Source organism: Solanum dulcamara, chromosome 4 (genome assembly GCF_947179165.1).
Source record: "Solanum dulcamara chromosome 4, daSolDulc1.2, whole genome shotgun sequence".
Lineage (NCBI taxonomy): Eukaryota > Viridiplantae > Streptophyta > Magnoliopsida > Solanales > Solanaceae > Solanum > Solanum dulcamara.
Window position 1 is genome coordinate 69473656 of NC_077240.1, and position 19417 is coordinate 69493072.

Below are 19417 nucleotides of genomic sequence, written 5' to 3' on the forward strand. Positions count from 1 at the left end.
TTGTTGCAACAGTAGGGTCATCTGTCAAAACAGAAGGTTCATCTGATGAAAGAAGGGTCATATGTTGCAACAGATGACTCATATATTGGTAGAAATTCTCACAGAATAGTCATATGTTGCAACAAGTAACATATGTGTTATAGCAACAGAAGGATCATCTGTTGTAGTTGGTGACACATATATTGCAACAGTAGGGTCATCTGTTGAAACAGATGGTTCATTTGTGGCAATAGATAGATCATATCTTGCAACAGATAACCCATTTTAAGAAAAAGAATTAAACTTTTTTGCATTTGATAAATAAACTGATAGCCCTTATTTTTTTAAATCAGTTGTATACAACAACAATAATAATAAAGTATACCTGTTTCTCGAAAAGAATGTTCTTCTCCGTCTATCAAATTCAATATGTTCAAGATATGTGGCGGTACCTGGAATAATATCTCTATTTTGCTTGAAGTGATCATGGAACTCATCTACACTATATACTTGTGTTGCTCTATAAAAGTAGTAGATTTTTCTATTGTAAAAATTGGTTCGAATATTTTTCCCAAGGTTCCACATGCAACAATCATAATGAGTTGAAGGGTAGACAGACAATTAAAGCCATTTTAAAATGCTTGAATATTTATTAGAAATTATGCACAATCCAGGGGTATCATCTACGAAGCTGATCATTTGCTCAAAAAATATCGATAAGAGGCATCAAACACAGAGTCTACTACACAAAATGCAACTGAAAAAATATATTTCTCCGCATCTTGTGCAACAACAGACAAAAACACTCCATTATACTTGCCCTTTAAAAATGTTTCATCCACAGTATGACTTTTTACATATGCCTAAAACCAAGAATTCAAGCTCCTCGGCAACAAAAAAATACTTGAACTCACCATTTTCATCATGCTATTTTAGTTCTCGGATTTACTATGCTAAGCATATAACGATAAGCATCAAGCACTGCATATCCATGCTCATGTGTGCCCCTTATCAAGGACTTTGCAATCTTGCTTTCTTTTCAAAAATTTTAATAACTCACCTTGCATCCCAATTCAACATGAATTAAAGTTTTCATGTCTTTTGTGGATGGACCTTTACCCCCGAAAAACTTATCTTTGAAGTATGCACTAATGACTTTTGTTGTGGCGTTTGGATTATGGCTCGTAAGACGTTGAAAACCACATGTGTGAACCTTTTCATACTTTCTTATGTAAAATCTATCATAATTTTTAAGCTTTATGGCTCTCAGCCATCACTTGCACTCAGAATGTAGACATTTGACACAATATGCATCATGTGAATTTAGCATATTTTTTAATCTGAAATTTTTCTTCACGCAAGCAATTTTCAAAGTAATATCTAAATCTTTCTTACTCTTGAATGACATAACATTGTAAAAATTGGTTTCGTCATCTTGAACATGATTCGACTGTGCTGATTGTGTAGTTTATAGCTCAAATCTTCTCACCAAATTTAAAATCAATTAACAAGTAATGTGTTGATTCAATACACCAAACCAAATCACATTCACAAATTTGCACAAATTCGGTGAACACAATGGAGAACAATAATATTTTTCTTCTTCATATATTTAGAAATTAATAAAGCCAAAAAAATAATTGAAGGATTTGAGGCAAGTATTATAGCAATCTATAATCTGAAGGATCAATTTATGTATACATATCAATTATAAATTTTAAAAGAAAATAAAATAAAATATGATAAATATTAAAGAAGGAACTATAAATATAAAAAAATAAAAATCATATCACTGCATGTTAAGAATGTGGGTGTCTAGTTTTAAGATGTTATTTATTTCGTTTTGAAGTAGTTCAAGAGGGTAATAGAACTCCCGTAAAGTATAAGTGTGTAATTGAGAATTCGATAATAGGGTAGGGGGTCATTTAGCTATTTTATCGAAAAATCTTTGAAATTTTCTATTGCTATAAATCATCTCTATAAGGTCGTCTAATCAAGGGTAAAATGAATATTTTAAAGTTAAGTTATTCTAAATATAAAAATGTGTCCTTTTTTTGGAATTGAAAAAAAGGAAAAGTGTGTCACATAAATTGGGTCAAAACTACACGGTAAGACAAATATGTGATATGTATTTACTATACACAATTATTGTTTAAAAGAGTTACAATTCATAGTTAGAGTTAGGGTTTTGTAGCAAATTTCTCTCTCTCTCTCTCTCTCTCCTCCTCCTCCTCCTCTCTTTCTGCAATATAAATACAAATGGTATACAAATACAAATACAAACAAATATGGTAACACATAAATACGTTACACAAGGCAACAGATAGATAGAAATATAATCTGTCATAAAATACAACATTGATACAATTGTATTTGTTGATACAAATTGTATTTTGTTGTTGATACACTTGAACCCAATACAACTTGATACAATTATATTCGTTGATTGTATTCATTGATGCAAATTGTATTCATTAATACACTTGACACAATTGATTTGTATCAACCAATATAATAGAATTTGATACAATTGTATTCATTGATTCTGATCAATTGTATTTGCGATACAGTTATGGATCAGATATACAAATCAATTGTATCTCTCTCCTCTCTCTCTCTCTCTCAAATCTCGCTCACCTCTCTCCTCCTTCTAACATGTAGCGAGTTTTTGATACAATTGTCTTCATTGATACAAATCAATTGCATTCGTGATACAATTATCGATCAGATATACAAATCAATTATCTCACTTTTCTCCCTCTCTCAGATCTTGCTCGTCTCTCTTCCCCTCTCCTAGATCTCACTCACCTCACTCCTCCCTCTCTCAATATCGCTTGCCTCTCTCCTCCTATCATTTAGCTACAAATTGCAATTAGTCAAACTATAGCTATAGATCTCTAATTAATTCCAAACGTCAATCATTTTGAAAGTTCCTCTTATTTAATTATGTTTTAGATGATATAAGTCAATGTGAAAACGCATGTACATCTACTAAGTTGGTGTAAACATCGAGTGCACATAACTTGCCAAGAACCTAATTATTATTTGGAAACGACTGTTTTTAGATTAATTGCCTAAAAAAAATGCGACAGAAGAAGAGAAAATGGGGAAAAAGATTATAATGTGGATTGCGAGGGAATCAAACCCTCACCAACAAAAGTTTAGATGGCCGACCCTAAAGTTATAACATAATTATTTCGCTAAGGCAAAACAACTGGCAACCATCCACGAACAAACCCATGCTACTCCATTGCAACTATGCTTCAACATGACAACGTTTCAACAAAATAAAAAACAAGTGTACAGAAACTGCAACAATATTATGCTTTGTCAAATGACATGATAGGACTCCAATACTCAACATGCCAGAAAGATTATCTGATTACTTCTGTTATCATATATCACATTCAAATATCTAATCTGGGAAAATACAAGTTCACTGAGCAGCTAACACTAGTCATCTAAATATTTGAAAATCTAGAGCAATCAGAAGGTGTACTTGCATTTCTAAGTAAAGAAAGAATAGTTATCATCTACCAATCTCACCACTGTAAAATTACAAAGGCTGCAGCGACTTTTGTGGCCATTTAAAATGTTCTCCACATGTACATACAAAGCTATTCAGATGGATTCAATCTGAGCCTCCAACTAATTTACTTTTGCAGATCTCACAAATCTGGGGAACATTCTAGGAACCATGATCTTCACACACAGTACTTATAATATCAAATTTACACACATCAGTTCTGTTAATTAAAAAGAAAAGTATGTGCCCAAATGTTCAATGTATAAATCAGCCCCTTCCTGCATTACCATGCCGTTGATTTCTGAAAAAGCTAAGAAGTGCTTGAGCCTGCATGTAAATATAAAATTTAGACATCCAAAACCAAAAGGGCTAAAGTTATAAACACGGACAGTGTAAAGAATTATTACGTTGTCAGTGTAATTTAACCTGTTATGGCAGGCTATTTACTCTACTTTCAAGTTATCATATAGTGTTAGTTATAAGCAGTTGGCTGTTATTGCTGGTAACTTAACCTGATGATGTAAAAAAATATTATACACTATCGGTACACAAAATTTGAAGAAAGAAAATGGATAAAGTTTCCGGCATCAGACCTTTTCCCTTGCTCTTGGAGTGCCAGATTGTGACAATGCCACTAATGGAGGTACAGCGCCTTCCTGGAGAACCATGTTGCAGAACCTGTTACTGTTAGTGCATAGTTGCAAGAGAGCAGCTGCTGCATTCTCTTTACCCCTTGCAGAGCCCAGCTCAACAACCTCAACAAGAAGAGGAATCCCTCCTTCCTGACCGATTGCTGCTCTTCCCTCGGGAATGGTTGCAAGATTGGACAAAACAGCAACAGCCTTATCAACCATCCCGGTAGCAGGGTCCATCAAATCTACGAGATACTTTACCGCACCAGCCTGGATAATACGAGCCTTGTTCTCATGAAGTATTGACAAGTTAAACAAAGCTGTTGCTGCATCTTTCTTGCCCCTTGGAGTTCCATTTCCCAATAAATCAACAAGAGGCTTGATTGCTCCAGACCTCCCAATCTTCATCTTGTTATCCTCCATCACAGAAAGGCTAAAAAGAGTTGCAGCAGAATTTTCTTTAGCCTCGTCGCTCCCTGTCTGGAGAACATGAATCAGAGGTTCAATTGCATCAGCATTTGCGATGGCACACTTGTTGTTGTCATTAATTGACAAGTTGAGAAGTGCAGTAACAGCATCTTCTTGTACTTTCATGTCTTCTGAATGAAGTAGGTTAACCAACAAGCCAATAGCACCACAATTTGCAATCACCATACGGTTATCCATATTATGCTTGGCAAGTAATCGGAGTTCAGCTGTAGCAGTTCTCTGCATATCAATGGAAGTGCTCTTCAAGTCCTCAACCAACTTTTTAACTTGCTCCTCTAGTTCTGAAAGATCAGCCCTTTTTTCAACCGTAGGGGAAGAAATTATTCTTGGAAACCTATCAGATGGTCTACGCCTGATCAATTGATTACGAGGTCTTGTCTCTAGTGTAGATGGAAATTCTGGCTCCCTTCGAAGGACAGAAGCAGCAGGCTTGGAATCCACTACAACATCCCCTGAAGCAACAGCAGCAGCTTCCGACTGCAAGGATAACTTATTTCCATCACCGGGAATTACAGGGGAGAAGTTTGAATTAGCAAGCGTGCTGGGTGCCGAGGTTGTTCTATTATGACCCGGAGGTAACTGCTCATCAGCAGCTAATGTACTATGAACATGTGAACTTATCTCTCCAGAGTGGGCCATCCGATCTTCACTCTTAATAATTATCCTTTCAACATCAAAAGCAAGTACATTACCAGCAACTCCAGGTAAAGAATCCTCCGAGAAGGAATGGAGATGAGATGGAGATGATTCCTCTCTTTGGCTTACACTTGACAAAATCAAAGTTTTTCTCGGAGAACCTAAAGATTGTGTGGAGTCTGGTGACAAAGAGTGTTTGTCCCTTGTAAGGGGAAAGACATGGTTATCCCTGGATGCACCAGAGTCTGCATGTGTTATGAGGGAAGATGGCTGGTTCAAGCTCAAAGACTTCATGGGATCAGGCAACTTTACGTTATTTATCTCGCACCAGTTTGCAATAAGTGCCTTAACAGTGTAATTGGGAATGAGATTTGTATGCCCCAGAGTTTGCCGTGTCTTGGGGCAAACAGTGAGACCCAGATCAATCCATCTCCTTATAAAAGCCCTCTCATAGGTTTGACCAGAAGCAACAATTACAGGGTCAGTCATCAACTCAAGTGAAAGAGGGCAGCAAAAGTCAGGAGGTATTGGCACAGTGGTACAGCTCTGGGACTGTTTCACAGTGACAAAGCAATCGTGCATATGAGAAACAAGAGTTATCATTTGCTCAATATATTCAACGTCCTCGGTCTTTTCAGCTTGTTCAGCATTCTCTTTCAATTTTTCAAGGGCCACGAGCTCAAGCAAAAGCTCTTCATTTGAGTTCAAGCTTAGGCAATCAGCAATTTTAGCAAAGCTATCTGAGCTGGCTCCCAAGCCTTCCACTTGAGCTTTAATAACCTTTGTAATTGTCATTGATATCAATTCATAATCTACATACTTAATTTTCAGTATATAGAGCTGCAATCCAAACAAAAGACATCCACCTTAGAAATGTCGAGAAATCCGCAAACATAAATGAAAAGAGAGAGTAAGAGGAAGATTTCACAGAAGGGTTAGATGAATGCAACTAAATGGTAGAAAGAACAGACACAGAAGCCATGTTCTTAGAACCCACCTCAAGTGTTGTCAAAGTTACATCAGCAGGAAGGCATTTATGAGAAGATTTAAGTAGCTCAAGTATTTCCAGACTACATGTTCGAATTTTCCCAATCAATGGTTCAGCTTGCAGGACCTATGGATCATCAAAAATTAAAATATCAGCAAACTAGATACAAAATAGCTGAAAGTACTGCAAAATGTGTTACATGTTAGTCGTGAAGTTTAGATGAATGCAAAGAAGACATAGTTTCTCATAATTTAAAACTTTTAATCAGTATTAAGTGCAGACTGTAATAAGATAATCAGCTTATTCAAGACATGAAAGTTATGACAAGATAGATCAACAAACATACAAAATAAATTTTACTGCACAATGGTTCCCAGGTATCAAATAGCTCCCTCAGTTCATCAACATGTTGAGCAAGCCCAGCAAACACTTTCAGGAGCAGCTCGCTAGAAGCTGCTTCAACATCAGCAATGGAGTCGAGAATCGGCTTTACAAGCTTCAGTATATCCTCAATCTTACAGTAATATCTACGGACCAGTTCACCACTCATGTGATCACTTGATGATAAATGGGAAAAACAGGAGATATTGTTGAGAAGCACTTTTAACATTGATATCTCCATTCCACCTGGTCAATTACAATCAAACTACTCAGTAAACCAAATCAACAATATCCAACTAGATTACACACCTGTTGAATAACAGAGGATAAACTGGATAAATTATCTCTTCAATTTACTAGATAAGAAAACTGATGGGAAATTATTGCCAAAAATTAAGAGAAATTAAATAGCTCTAATGTATAGATGAGCGGTAGCTTAATCATTAGCTTTGAATCTCTAGAACTCATCTTTTGAAGGTTCCATCAACAACAACAACAACAACAACATACCCAGTGAAATCCCACTAAGTGGGGTCTAGGGAAGATAGAGTGTACGCAGACCATACCACTACCTCGAAGAGGTAGAGAGGCTGTTTTCGAAAGACACTCGGCTCAAGTGCCTCAAACGCAAGTAAACAACGAAGAAAGCATGGCAGTTAATAAGCAAAGCAACTATAGAGTGTACAAGAAAGAAACAATAACAACCATAAAATAGTGTGATAATAGAAACACGATACACCACATAACATGCTAAGCCTCCGCTAACCTTCACCCCTACTAGCCTTCTACCCTAATACGCGTCCTCCACTCCTTCCTATTTAGGGTCATGTCCTTAGTAATATGGAGTTGCGCCAAATCCTGTCTAATCACCTCTCCCCAATATTTATTTGGCCTACCTCTACCCCACCGGTGATCCCCTACACTAGCCTCTCCCACCTTCTCACTGGGGCGTCAAAATTAGGCTATACCACCAAGTAGATAAAATTTTGACAGATTCAAGGTACTATCACGTTGAAGAGCAGATTAAGTTTTTTGCAAGCCAGTGAATTTATAACCTGACTTCAGCTTGAAGTTTTCCATTTGAAAATCACATCAGAAGAAACACAAGCTTTCCAATGGACAATTTCCAGGAATAGAGCAGACTCTTTATCTTTAATAAACTCATCCAGAAAAGGACAGTCGGATCCTGGATATGAAGGTTATGGGTTCCTACAACGACCTCATATTAATATACAATAATAACTGGGTTCATTGTCAAAGATTTATAGATGTTTAGTGGACATTTTAATAATTATAGGGTTTGAGCAAAAGCTATTAGGTTCCCGTGAATCCGCACATAATACTCAGGATCCACCGCTGGATAAAGATCTCCAGACATTCTAAAAGGATTAAAATTTACTTCATTAGAGCAATCATGAACTCAAAAGCGAAAAAAAATATTGCAAGGAAACCTATGATCACAAGCTCTGTGTTACTCACTCAGCTATTGCAGATTATAGTAAGCAGATAATGTCATGTTCATTTGTTGCCCTTAGGATTCTGGGAAATACTATTAACTAACGGCACCAAATGTGTACAAAACTATCAGGGTTAGTGTTCCTAAGAGTCTGAAGACACCTTCTCATCCAATACAATTTCTTTTTCTCATTTTGGAGAAGTAATAATAACATTCATATAATAGGTCAGTCTCCCTGTATACAAGTGGCATCCAAAAAGTAGAGAACCTCAAGATCCACTTAACAAAATAGCACCCAATCATCTATAGTAACACCAACCTCATAGGTACAGTAAAAGTTTACAAGAAACCTACAGAATCTCATTTCTTTTTATTGGTCAGAAATCAAAAGAATCTCATCATTTGTAAAATGAGTATTCCATGCCTTCAGAAGCCTCTCCATTTCTTTCCATTCACTCTTGCCAACATATGAATCATAGGATTTCAGGAGCTAATTCCCATGTCCTGTTTTTCCTGTTCTTCCGTTTGAAGGCACAAATTAGAAGAAAAATTTGAACAGGGAATGGACAAATTCAATGAAGTACATTATAATTGGTTCATAGTGAGGCATTGGAATGGTCCCATAACTTCAGATGGCTTGCACATCGGCATCCTCTTCTTCTCCATGTTCTCAACAGTGAGAAAATCCCCCCTCTACTAGCCAAGTAGAGAAACAGACATGTTCCAGTAGTCCAGAACCTCATATTGAGTAGGGGAGAAATGTATCTATCTACTTAGTATTCGAAAACTCAATTGGCTTTATTATGAAAACTATATATTCCTATTTCCGCTTTGCTTCTAAGTATCTTGATCTATCAGGGAGATCTTCTAATTGATCACAACATAGTGTTCCAAATTCACCGATCTCCCAATCCTGCAAGTTCTTTTTCAACCTTAAATCTCAAAGAGTTCCACTTGTGCAACAGAATTGTTTTTTTGGCTTAATATGGAAGATGGGCTGGAAAGATGTTGTCTTAGGTGATACAAATATTTGCTTGATACTTAAGAATCCTTGTACGAAGAACAAAGACATAATTTGCTTCTTGGCTTTGACATTGTAAATATGGCTCTCAATACAACCTTTGTGCTGATTATGTATACAAATTGTTACCTTCCTCAACAGAAAAAAATATAAGATGGCTGGAAAGAGTTGTTTGGAATGTCACACGACTCCATCCATGTTTCCAGAGCTAACTTTGTCCCCTGCTCACCTTGAAGTGGATGTTTCCCATGCACATCCTTGTCTCTGTTATGCTCCTCCATAGACCTCCCCAAGGATTGAAATGTTTTCCATTCTCCATACCTGCTTACATGCTAGCAATCACTATCTTCAAAAGTGCATGATTCTTTTTGTCAAATCTCCAAATCCATTTCCCCATGAGGACTTGATTGAAACCCTCAAGTCCATACCCCAGATTCCAACTCTTTATTGGAATTTACAAAGTGAACTTCTTAAACCTTCTCATTGTGTCTCACAAGAGATTCTCTGGATCGTCTCCAATTATTCATTATGCATTTGCATGCGAGACATGTGATAGGAATGTATGCTCGAAATTTTCTTACTAGCATCTCCTTAACACTTTAAGTCTGCTATCTTTGCTCTACTCTTTTGATTACTGAATTTTACAATATGAAATTTTTATGTGGGGTGACTAAAGATGGGCCTCGATAGTAGTAAAAGGTCATACATTGTTCTAACGTATCCTTCTTCCTTACACTAGCTATGACGCCTCTAAAGTAGCACCTTGTGATAATCTCCAGTTCCCCAAGCAGAAAGGGCATCCACAGGACCTCTTTTTCAAACTTGAAAAAATCCCAACAGCCATTTGGTGGGCAATTGGAAGTTTTGTTGCTTGGACCCTAAATCCCTGTTTCACCTGTGTCGTCCGACATGATTTGGGTCTGGGTGTGGGATCCACACCGTATTTCAACTTACCTTGATGTTTTGACTATATCTATGACCAAGAAGTATAAATTGGTTAGATATTTGGTTTGATTTTTGGGTTCATGTCATATTTATATAGTTATATAAAGTATGAGCATGTTTTACCATTATTTGAGGTATTTTATGACTAAAATATTAGGTATTTATAAAGAATTAAATTTTATCAGTTTAGTTTAATAACTAATATTAATCAAGATATACTTATACATGTCGTAATATACATTTTATTATGTCGTAATTCACACTTACTAGCCGTATCCTAGCCCCCATATTTGCACTTGGTTCCATACCCTCGAATTCTAAAATTTATGGGATGAAGAATCTGACCTCTAGATCCTCACCCGAATACAAACAACATAGATTGGAAGGAAAGAAACAACAGATTTTTGAGAATAAAGAAGATTCTATACTAGCTCAAACAAAATTGAATATTTGTGCTTAGATTTTGGTACAACAAGGGTGCAGTTGGTGTAAATGGTAGCTCGGCTATTGTTGATTTTATCAGCACACTGCATAGCTTGTAATGGTAATCTTTTTTGGTGGTAAGTGTCTCCAGCATCCTCTTTCTGCTGGTTTACAAATGAAAGTTACAAATTACCGAATTTTTTAAAAATGAAATAGCAGCGCCCTTGTGACTGCTCTAAAGATTACCTTGCAACACTTCCATTGCCAAGATAAATAATAGAGGAGATAATAGATGTTGTTGCCTGAGCCCGCTAAAACTCCAAAGGGAAAGCCTCCTATGGGGCTCCCATTGAAGAGCCTAAAACTGATAAAGGAAACTGGATCCGTTTTTGTGAAGCCCATCCTCTGCATCACAAAATCCAAAGGCTCTGATATGATTGTATGCCTTCTCAAGGTGCAGTTTGCACCGACTCAATGAGTTCTTTTTTTAGAATCCACCAGTTTACTAGTTACACGTGCAGTTTGTAGATTTTTTCATCCTTTCGCAAAAGGGAAGAGAAAGAAATGATGTGGAAGAAAGAAGGATGGGTTTCAGGAATGTTTTACCTTGATTATTCCCTTCAACCATTGAAGGTTTAAAATTTTGCACACGTCATAAAATAGGAAATGAATACATAGTTACAGGAATTGAATTGTCCTATTGATCCTAAATATCCCTGATTGATTCTAATTAACTCCAATTGATGTACATCACATTTACTTATCCAGAAACTTATTAAAGTCTACAACACTATTTACAATTGTTTCTAAGACCTTTCCATGAATGCATATGGAATGCCGATAGTGTCTTGACCAACCTTCTTTAGTCCAATGCAGAGCATCTTAGCAATAATCTTGCAGACACTTTTTACTAGACTAATGGGTCTATTATTTTTTATATTTGATATTGGTCCTTCAATATGATTGAGGTCAACAAAGTTTTGAAACCTTTAACAAACCTCCCAATTTCATGAGAAGATCATACTTTCTTCATAATGTCACCATTAACCTTGTGCCAACATTTTCAGAAGAACACCAAAGTGAAGTCATCTGATCCTGGAGCTTTATTTCCAGCACAATCTTAACTTCTTTCCAAACTTCTTCCCTTGATAATTCCCTTTCTGTCCATTCCTTTATCTACTTCCTATTTGATTAATTTTTGGTCCCTTGATTAAGGTCTCATTGTCATGTATTTCCTATACAATTGTGTCTACACACTCATATCTTTCCTTTAACCTGTTCCTCTCCTGAACAAGTAAAGGTTGAATGAATTATTGTTGCACAAAACTTATGACTCATATAATGAAACTTTGGAGAAGAAGAATAAGAAAGTCATACCAAATATATAAATGTCATTTAGGACATGTAAATAGCAGTTCACAACTGTCAAGTGGGTGAAAATATGGAGGAGTTCCCAATGACTTTAAGTTTCCACCAAGAGAATGGCACGGTTAGACGAAGATATACAACAATAACATACCCAGTATAATCCCACAAGAGGGGTCAGAGTAGGGTGGTGTGTACGCAGTCTTACCTCTACCTTGAGAAGTAGAGAGGTTGATTCTGCTAGACCCTCGATTCAAAGTAAAGCATATTAAGAATCAGGTATGTAAAACAAATAAAGTAGGTAAATAATGCTATATAGAAGATAATGTCGCCTCTAACTCCCAATATATTCATAATATGAATATGGTAGATATGTTAATAATAAGATGATTATAAGATCAAACAAGACTGGACCATTATAATAATCAAAGACGGCCCCTGATATTATCAGATGGAGTCACAACACAGATGGCAAATTCTCAGTCAACAGAGTCTACAGGAGGGGCCTTTTAGAGCTGAAAGGAAGAGACAGAGGTCCCTGGAAAGCTATTGGGAGAAGCATGGCACCTAATAAGGAGAAATGTTTCTCCTGGTTGGTAGTAAAGAAGGCATGCCTTACCCATGAGGCTTTACAGAAAAGGAAATCTAACTTAGCTTCCATATGCCCTCTTTGTATGGAAGCTATTGAAACAAACAGCCACCTTTTCCTCCAATGCAAGGTAACCTCTCAGGTCTGATCCTTAATCATCAACTTGGCTGGGGAAAGCTGGACAATGCCAGAGCACACAGCTGCTCTATTGAGTTGCTGGATCAGAGGGGAGGGAGCAAAAGCCAAAAGAGATGGTGGAAAACTGTCCCAGCTTGCATATGGTGGAATATATGGAAGGAGAGGAATGAGAGAATCTTCAAAGCCAGATCAAACTCCATTCAGAAGATCAAAGGAAAAGTATTTCTACTTTATGATTTTGGTGTAAAGAGCAATGTATAGTAGAAATACATATAGTGGATTTCCTAGGTTTGTTGTAATAACCTTTCTATGTAATCACACTTTTGGAGGTGGCCAGCATACCCTTAATGCTGATGAATACACGTTACCATTTTCAAAACAAAAAAATGAAAATAATCACAGCCGGCAGATGGTGCAAGCGGTACACATAGAAAATAAAAGAAAAGAAGGTTCACTAAGTAAGTCCATGTCTAACACATGGATCGGTAGGCGCAACGATACGATGATTCACAAAGGTGAAACAGGACGAGGTTGATCTAAAACCAAATGGAGAAAAGTATTCCAAAAGACCTAAAAATCTATTGAGATCAATGCATACTAACCTAAGACCATAATACAATGGAAACAAAGAATATACATAGACAATATTAATTAGTAGCACTGGGTATGTTGTTGTTGTTGTAATATTAACTAGTTGAGATTAAGGATGTTTTTATTAGGCTTATGTGAGGTCTTTTTTTTTTAAAGTGTGATTTAATTACTGAAGGTACCAAGATGGTACATATACAACAGACTAGCTACTGTCAAAAACAGATCACCTACATATCACCTAGCTCCTCTAGAAATCCATATATTGTGTTTGTGCCAATTTTTTCATAAAACTTCTTTTGCACAAGAAATACAAATTTCATAAACATCTATATTTTTATTCTGGAAATATACTGTCTTTTTCCTTCAAAGCAGACCCTAGCCATATTGTCCATTAAACACACAGGAGGTCTTGTTTTCTCAGAACTCTTACTTTCAGGTTAGTTAGCAACTTGTATTCCATGTGAGCATAAGTATGAGATTTGAGACCCTCTATTTTAAATCTTCTATCTAGTCTCTTTATTTTGGTTAGAGACTTGATCTTTAAAGTCAATATTGCCACCTACACACTTATTGGGAAGGGAAATCAGACTTCTTCATCCCAGAACTAAGAATACCTGTTTCATATTTTACAGAGAACTCTTGTGCTATTTTATCAGAATGGAGAATACTTCTGGTAAGTTAGAGTCAAGCATATATTCAGCAACCCCCCTCTCCCCTCCCCCCTTCCCCCAGTACAGCTGACTGATTCTCCACAAATATTTAGGCAACACTTCGCACTCATATTTCTTTCTCTACAAGTATTACTATCAAGTACAATCCCCTTCCTTCTCTATGCCAATTTTTAGGACATTTCTATGATAGTGCGGTCACTTTTTTTTAAAGTGACTATAGTGTTTGGGCTAACTTGCCAACTCATCCACCGGGCAACCAGCTACAAAAAAAAAAAAAAAAAAAGCACAAGTTCCCAATAATCCTGCGCACCAAAACTGAGCATTTGCACTTACATTGAGTGTTGTCACCGGGATTTCAACCAGAATCTCAAATTGTCATTCCTATGCCTCAAACTACTCGCCCATTCTGAGGGACGACATAAACTCACTATTTAGGTTCAAATTATTATCTAGCTGTAGCGTAATACTTTCTGAACACAACTCTATCTTCCAAAAGAATTAGGAAAAAGATGGACCTTTGAGACTTGAAACATGGAAAGCGGAAATTGTAAAGGCAAGCAGAAATCTAAAAACAGGTCTATCATAAAGAATTAACTTTATTACTATCTAAGAAGTTTCCTTCTAACACTCCCTTATATCAAGGGGCCAGGGCCATGGGTTCCACCCAGGGACAGAGTGAGAATGTTGGCTATGGGTTAGCCTTGGTTCAAACTCAATATTTGTCTTAAAAAATTCATTGAATAGGTATAGAATATTAATTCAAAACCTAGTAACTTAAAAAAGATCAGAATCTAAGAACCCATAAGCTTCAAATCATGGCTCCACCTCTAGTTCCACCCTGATCTCCACAACAATCAACTACTGCTCTAAAGCCTCTACCTTGTACTTTCCAACATGGGTTTGAACTTTCTTCCCCAAAATTTGCAGCAAAATGTAGCAAATTTTTTTTTCATTTGTACTATCCAAACAATCAAGAACCATCCTACTTGCGAATCATGATGAAAATCACAGTTAATCGCGAAAACCCATTTCAATTACAGAACAAGGGCACCTTAATCACACAGAACCAAAGCATTGAACTGGGAAAAAAAAACCTATAAGGCAAATAAAAAAACTCACCAATCAAAAACTTCAAACCTGATATTCTTCCCTTTAGACCACAAGAATGAAGCTCTTGACGACACAGAGAAATGGCAAAAACAAAGACCAAGACCAAGAAGATAGGTTCAAATAGATTCCACCAACCCAAGAATCTACGCGTTTTTGAGGAATTTAGTAGCTCAACTTGAAGAAAATTGTCAATTCTGGCAACTTGGAATCTCGAATTCTTCTTAATTTGGAAGAATCAGAAGCAGATTAGAGCTAAACGGGTAGATAGATAACGAACAAAAATGTCTGCAGTTGGGGTTTAGCTGCTTCTGATCAATGTTGCTGGATAGAGAACCAAAGTTTGTAATAATTAATAATAATAATTAAGAAATGGATATTTGCTTAACAAAAGAAAGGGATTTAAGGTCGATTTTTATATGTATTGACCTTTTGTAGTTTTTGAAATAATATTAATCTAATTTTTTTTTTATTATAAAAGACTAAATGGAATAAGTGTTAAATAATAACTAACATACATGGTTAGAATACCAAATGATAATGACTCTAAAATAAGAGCTTTTCTTTAATGGGTTACGGTATTAGTCAGGTTAAAGTTAAGACAATTTCATAGTAAACTAAGCTTAAATCATGGCGTTGATAAGCCCTAAAAGGGGTGTTCCCAACATGATTAGTGATGGATTAATTGGATTAAAACCTTGTAATTCCGTTGGTAAGTCATGTATGGCTGATGATATCGCCTAGAGATGTTCCCGATTGGGTTTTAGACGATTAATTCACGATTTACATAAAATACATTTGACTTTATAAAATTACCCGGACTAAGTAAAAATTTCCAATAACCCCTAAGGTCCTACTTTTGCTGGTAAAACTACTGTTAAAACCACTGAATTGAGTTTTACTATGGAAAAAGAAAGTGATATTTTTCATCTATTTACTCAGGACGATATTGATTATTATAAACATAAAGATTTTAATTATTTGCATATTGGTTTAGTGCAAGTTGCTTTTAAACCTTTAACTTTAAAAGGTTTACCTGAATCTTTTATTGCTGCTTTAAGAGATGGTAGAAATTTAAGCTGGAATAATTCTTTGATTGGCACAATACAGTCTAATTTAGCTTATGGTGCTGTTTATTTTAATGCATATCCAAACTTGAATGTTGCATTATCTGATGTGAATGTTTTACAATCTTTAATTCTAAATGTAAAGATTAATTGTTATAATTATTTATCTGGTACTGAAGTTATTTGTATTTGTACAAGAATTATTTACAGACCTTTATATACATTATCACCTAGATGTCGAATTGCTGACCAAAATAATGAAACTATTTTATTTGAAAATAATTTTTTTAAATCTAAAATTATCACACGTAGATTAATTAAATGGAAAGAAATTAATTTTCCTAATGAATGGATTATTGAGGAGACTGCTGTCCCTCAAAATATTACATGTGAGAAAATTTCTGAAATTTCTCAGACTTCGGATGGAACTGTTAGACTTAGATTTAAAAATGATAATATTCCTAAAATTACTGATTCTTCTTCTAGATTAACCAGATCTGTTTTTTCATATATTTCACATGCTAGTTATTCAGTAGATATACCCTCTAGGGCATCTACTTCTCAGATTAGAGAAAATGTACCATAGATTTTTGATCATATTATTTTAGATAATAATAATATTGCTAGGGGAAAGGATAATTTTAGTGATCCTACAGATTCTGAAATGAATTTTTCAAATGGTTTAGATGGATAGTAAGCTCATTGATTTTAGTCCGGGTTCACCGGCAAGAAAATAAATATCTTCTGAATTTTTCTGTCAAAAATAAAAACCTTTTAGAACATGTTTTTTTTTACCATTTTCCCCAGAAGAAAAGAAAAATTTTCAAGATGAATTTTATGCTGATTTGGCTAAAGAAAATATTATGTTATCTTTTGTGCCTTGGTTTATGATTAAATATGTAGGACAATATTTATCTATGATTGAGCATGAATATCATTTATCTGCTTCTGGAGATATAGTGATTTCTTCTTTACCACCTATGCAATCTTTTGATATTTGCCAAGATGGTAAATCTATTAATTTTACTGCTTTCTCCAAACTATTTGAAAATAAAAATGTTGTTTTAAATTGTGAACATGTAAATTTGATTTTAAAACAACAAAATTATGCTAATTATTATTTGAGTGTTTTAGGTGAACATATTATGTCTTTGCATAAAAATTTAGATAATTATTTGAAACAGACTAAGATTTTACATGAAAAAATTGATTCTTTTCAAAAAAAGAATAAAGAAAAGGTTGATCAAAAAATTGTGAAAAATACTTTACAACCACCTCCTGAAATTCAGAATTTTAAGACTGAATCTTCTGATGAGATTGAACAATTATTACGTGATAAATTGAAAAGTATTGGTTTATCTTCTCGTGTCACTAATTTAGATTTACAACCCCAACCTATTTTATTTGCAAAAGAAGAAGATTTTATTAGCAAACAAGCAAGACATGATTTTTCTGTAAGTAGAATTAATACTAAATGGGCTGATAAACCTATTCAACGTATGTATTACTATAATAGGCCCACTCCTGTTGATGTTTTAAATGAAGAACGGAAACATGTTTTTAATAACAGTTACAACAGTCGTGAAATTTATGAATGGAATATTGATGGTTTTAATGATAAACAGATTTTTACTACTGTTCATAGAATGTTAATGTATAGCACTATTTGCAAGGTTAATAAAAATACTGATAAAGATATTGCTAATATGATTATTGCTGGTTTTACTGGTCAATTAAAAGGCTGATGGGATAATTTTTTAAATCAAGAACATAGAACTATGATTATGAATACAACTACGGTACATACTATAACCGATCAATTAGCTTATGCCACCACTGAGGTTAGTACTTCTAAAGGCCAAGTACGGTCTAATGCTGTTTATACTTTAGTTACAACAATGGTTGAACATTTTTGTGGTCGATGGACTGATGAAGATGAAACGATTAGAACTACTCTACAAAATTTGCGCTGTAGACAATTGTCTAATTTTAGATGGTATAAAGATGTTTTTTTGAGTAGAGTTATGGAATTGCATGATTGTAGCCATGAACATTGGAAGTCTAAATTTATTGATGGATTGCCTTCTATTTTTGTAAAATTAAATATTCCGACAAAGGCTAGACCTTGTCAAATGAATTCAGATTATTTAGAGCTTTGTAAAACTGAAATTGATAATTTGTTAAAAAAGAATTTGATTAGACATTCAAGTTCTGCATGATCTTGTATTGCTTTCTATGTTAATAAGCATGCTGAACAAGAAAGAGGTGTTCCCAGATTGGTCATTAATTACAAACCTCTTAACAAGGTTTTAAAATGGATTAGATATCCTATTCCCAATAAAAAAAATTTATTCAATGGAACTCCATTGATGAATTTTTTCCTTGAATTTTCTATTCCTTGAATCCTCAGATGGACAGTGGAGGTAACAAAAGATAATGATAGAATACCATGCCTCTGCAGAAATTTTCATACTAGACAACCTGCATATTATTCTATGTCTGATTTAAAACAAATTTTAAACCAAAAAAAAAATTTTAGAAAAGAAATTACTACTTCTGATTTACAGCAAGAAATTAATATTTTGAAAGAAGAAATTATTCATTTAAAAAATCAAAATAAAATTTATGACAAAGGAATTTCTAGTTTAGAAGATAATAAAACTTTTGATTTACTTTTACAGGCTAATAAACCTAATGAAAATAATAAAGAGATTTTGTTAGAACCTGATTTGGATTTGGATGATAGTTTCCTAAAAAATATTAGATTTGATAGTAACAGTGAATTTTTACAGAAGCTTAGCATTATTACTTCGCAGAAATTTTACATTAATATTACTTTACAAATAGATTATAATTTTAGAAAAAAATTTATTGCTCTATTTGATAGTGGTGCTGATGTTAATTGTGTACAGGAAGGAATTATTTCTTCTAAATATTTTCATAAAATAACTCATTGTTTAAGATCTGCTAATGATAGTAAAATGAAATTACGTTATAAATTACCTGAAGCATTTCTGTGTAATAATGGTGTTTGTTTACCACAAAGTTTTATGATTGTTGAAAAAAATTAAAGGTTTATCATTTTTCTTTTTTTTTCTTGTTTTATTTAATTGTAACTTAATTTTGATTATGTTATTTAACTATATTTTGATATATTGTTCGTTAGTATTACAATTGATCTTTAATTAAACCTATTTGTTGAATTCGAAATATAACGTTATAGTTAAGTGTTGAATCTCGATATGCAGAGCTTTTATTTGAGTGGTGGCCTATAAATTTAGGATTATAGTTGACTTTTTCAGTTTGGGGCTCACTATATTAAGGTTTATCACTCTTTTTTCTTGCTTTATTTAATATAATTATGACTTAGTTTTGATTATGTTATTGAACTATATTTTGATATATTATTCATT

General features: G+C 34.5%; 1 protein-coding gene across 2 annotated transcripts; it reads right to left on the reverse strand.

The window, feature by feature from the left end:
* Positions 1-3299: 3299 nt before the first annotated feature.
* LOC129887518 (U-box domain-containing protein 4-like) lies at positions 3300-15299 on the reverse strand. 2 transcript variants are annotated; one of them, XM_055962635.1, is made up of 5 exons: positions 14968-15299; positions 6597-6877; positions 6260-6376; positions 4099-6102; positions 3300-3832 (listed from the first exon to the last, which is right to left on the reverse strand). In XM_055962635.1, the coding sequence occupies exons 2-5, from the start codon at positions 6870-6872 to the stop codon at positions 3773-3775; spliced, it is 2457 nt and encodes an 818-aa protein (XP_055818610.1). In that variant the 5' UTR covers positions 6873-6877; positions 14968-15299; the 3' UTR covers positions 3300-3772. The 2 variants fall into 2 exon arrangements, with proteins under 2 accessions (XP_055818610.1, XP_055818609.1); XM_055962634.1 differs by having other exon boundaries at positions 14950-15299.
* Between the last annotated feature and the right edge of the window lie 4118 nt (positions 15300-19417).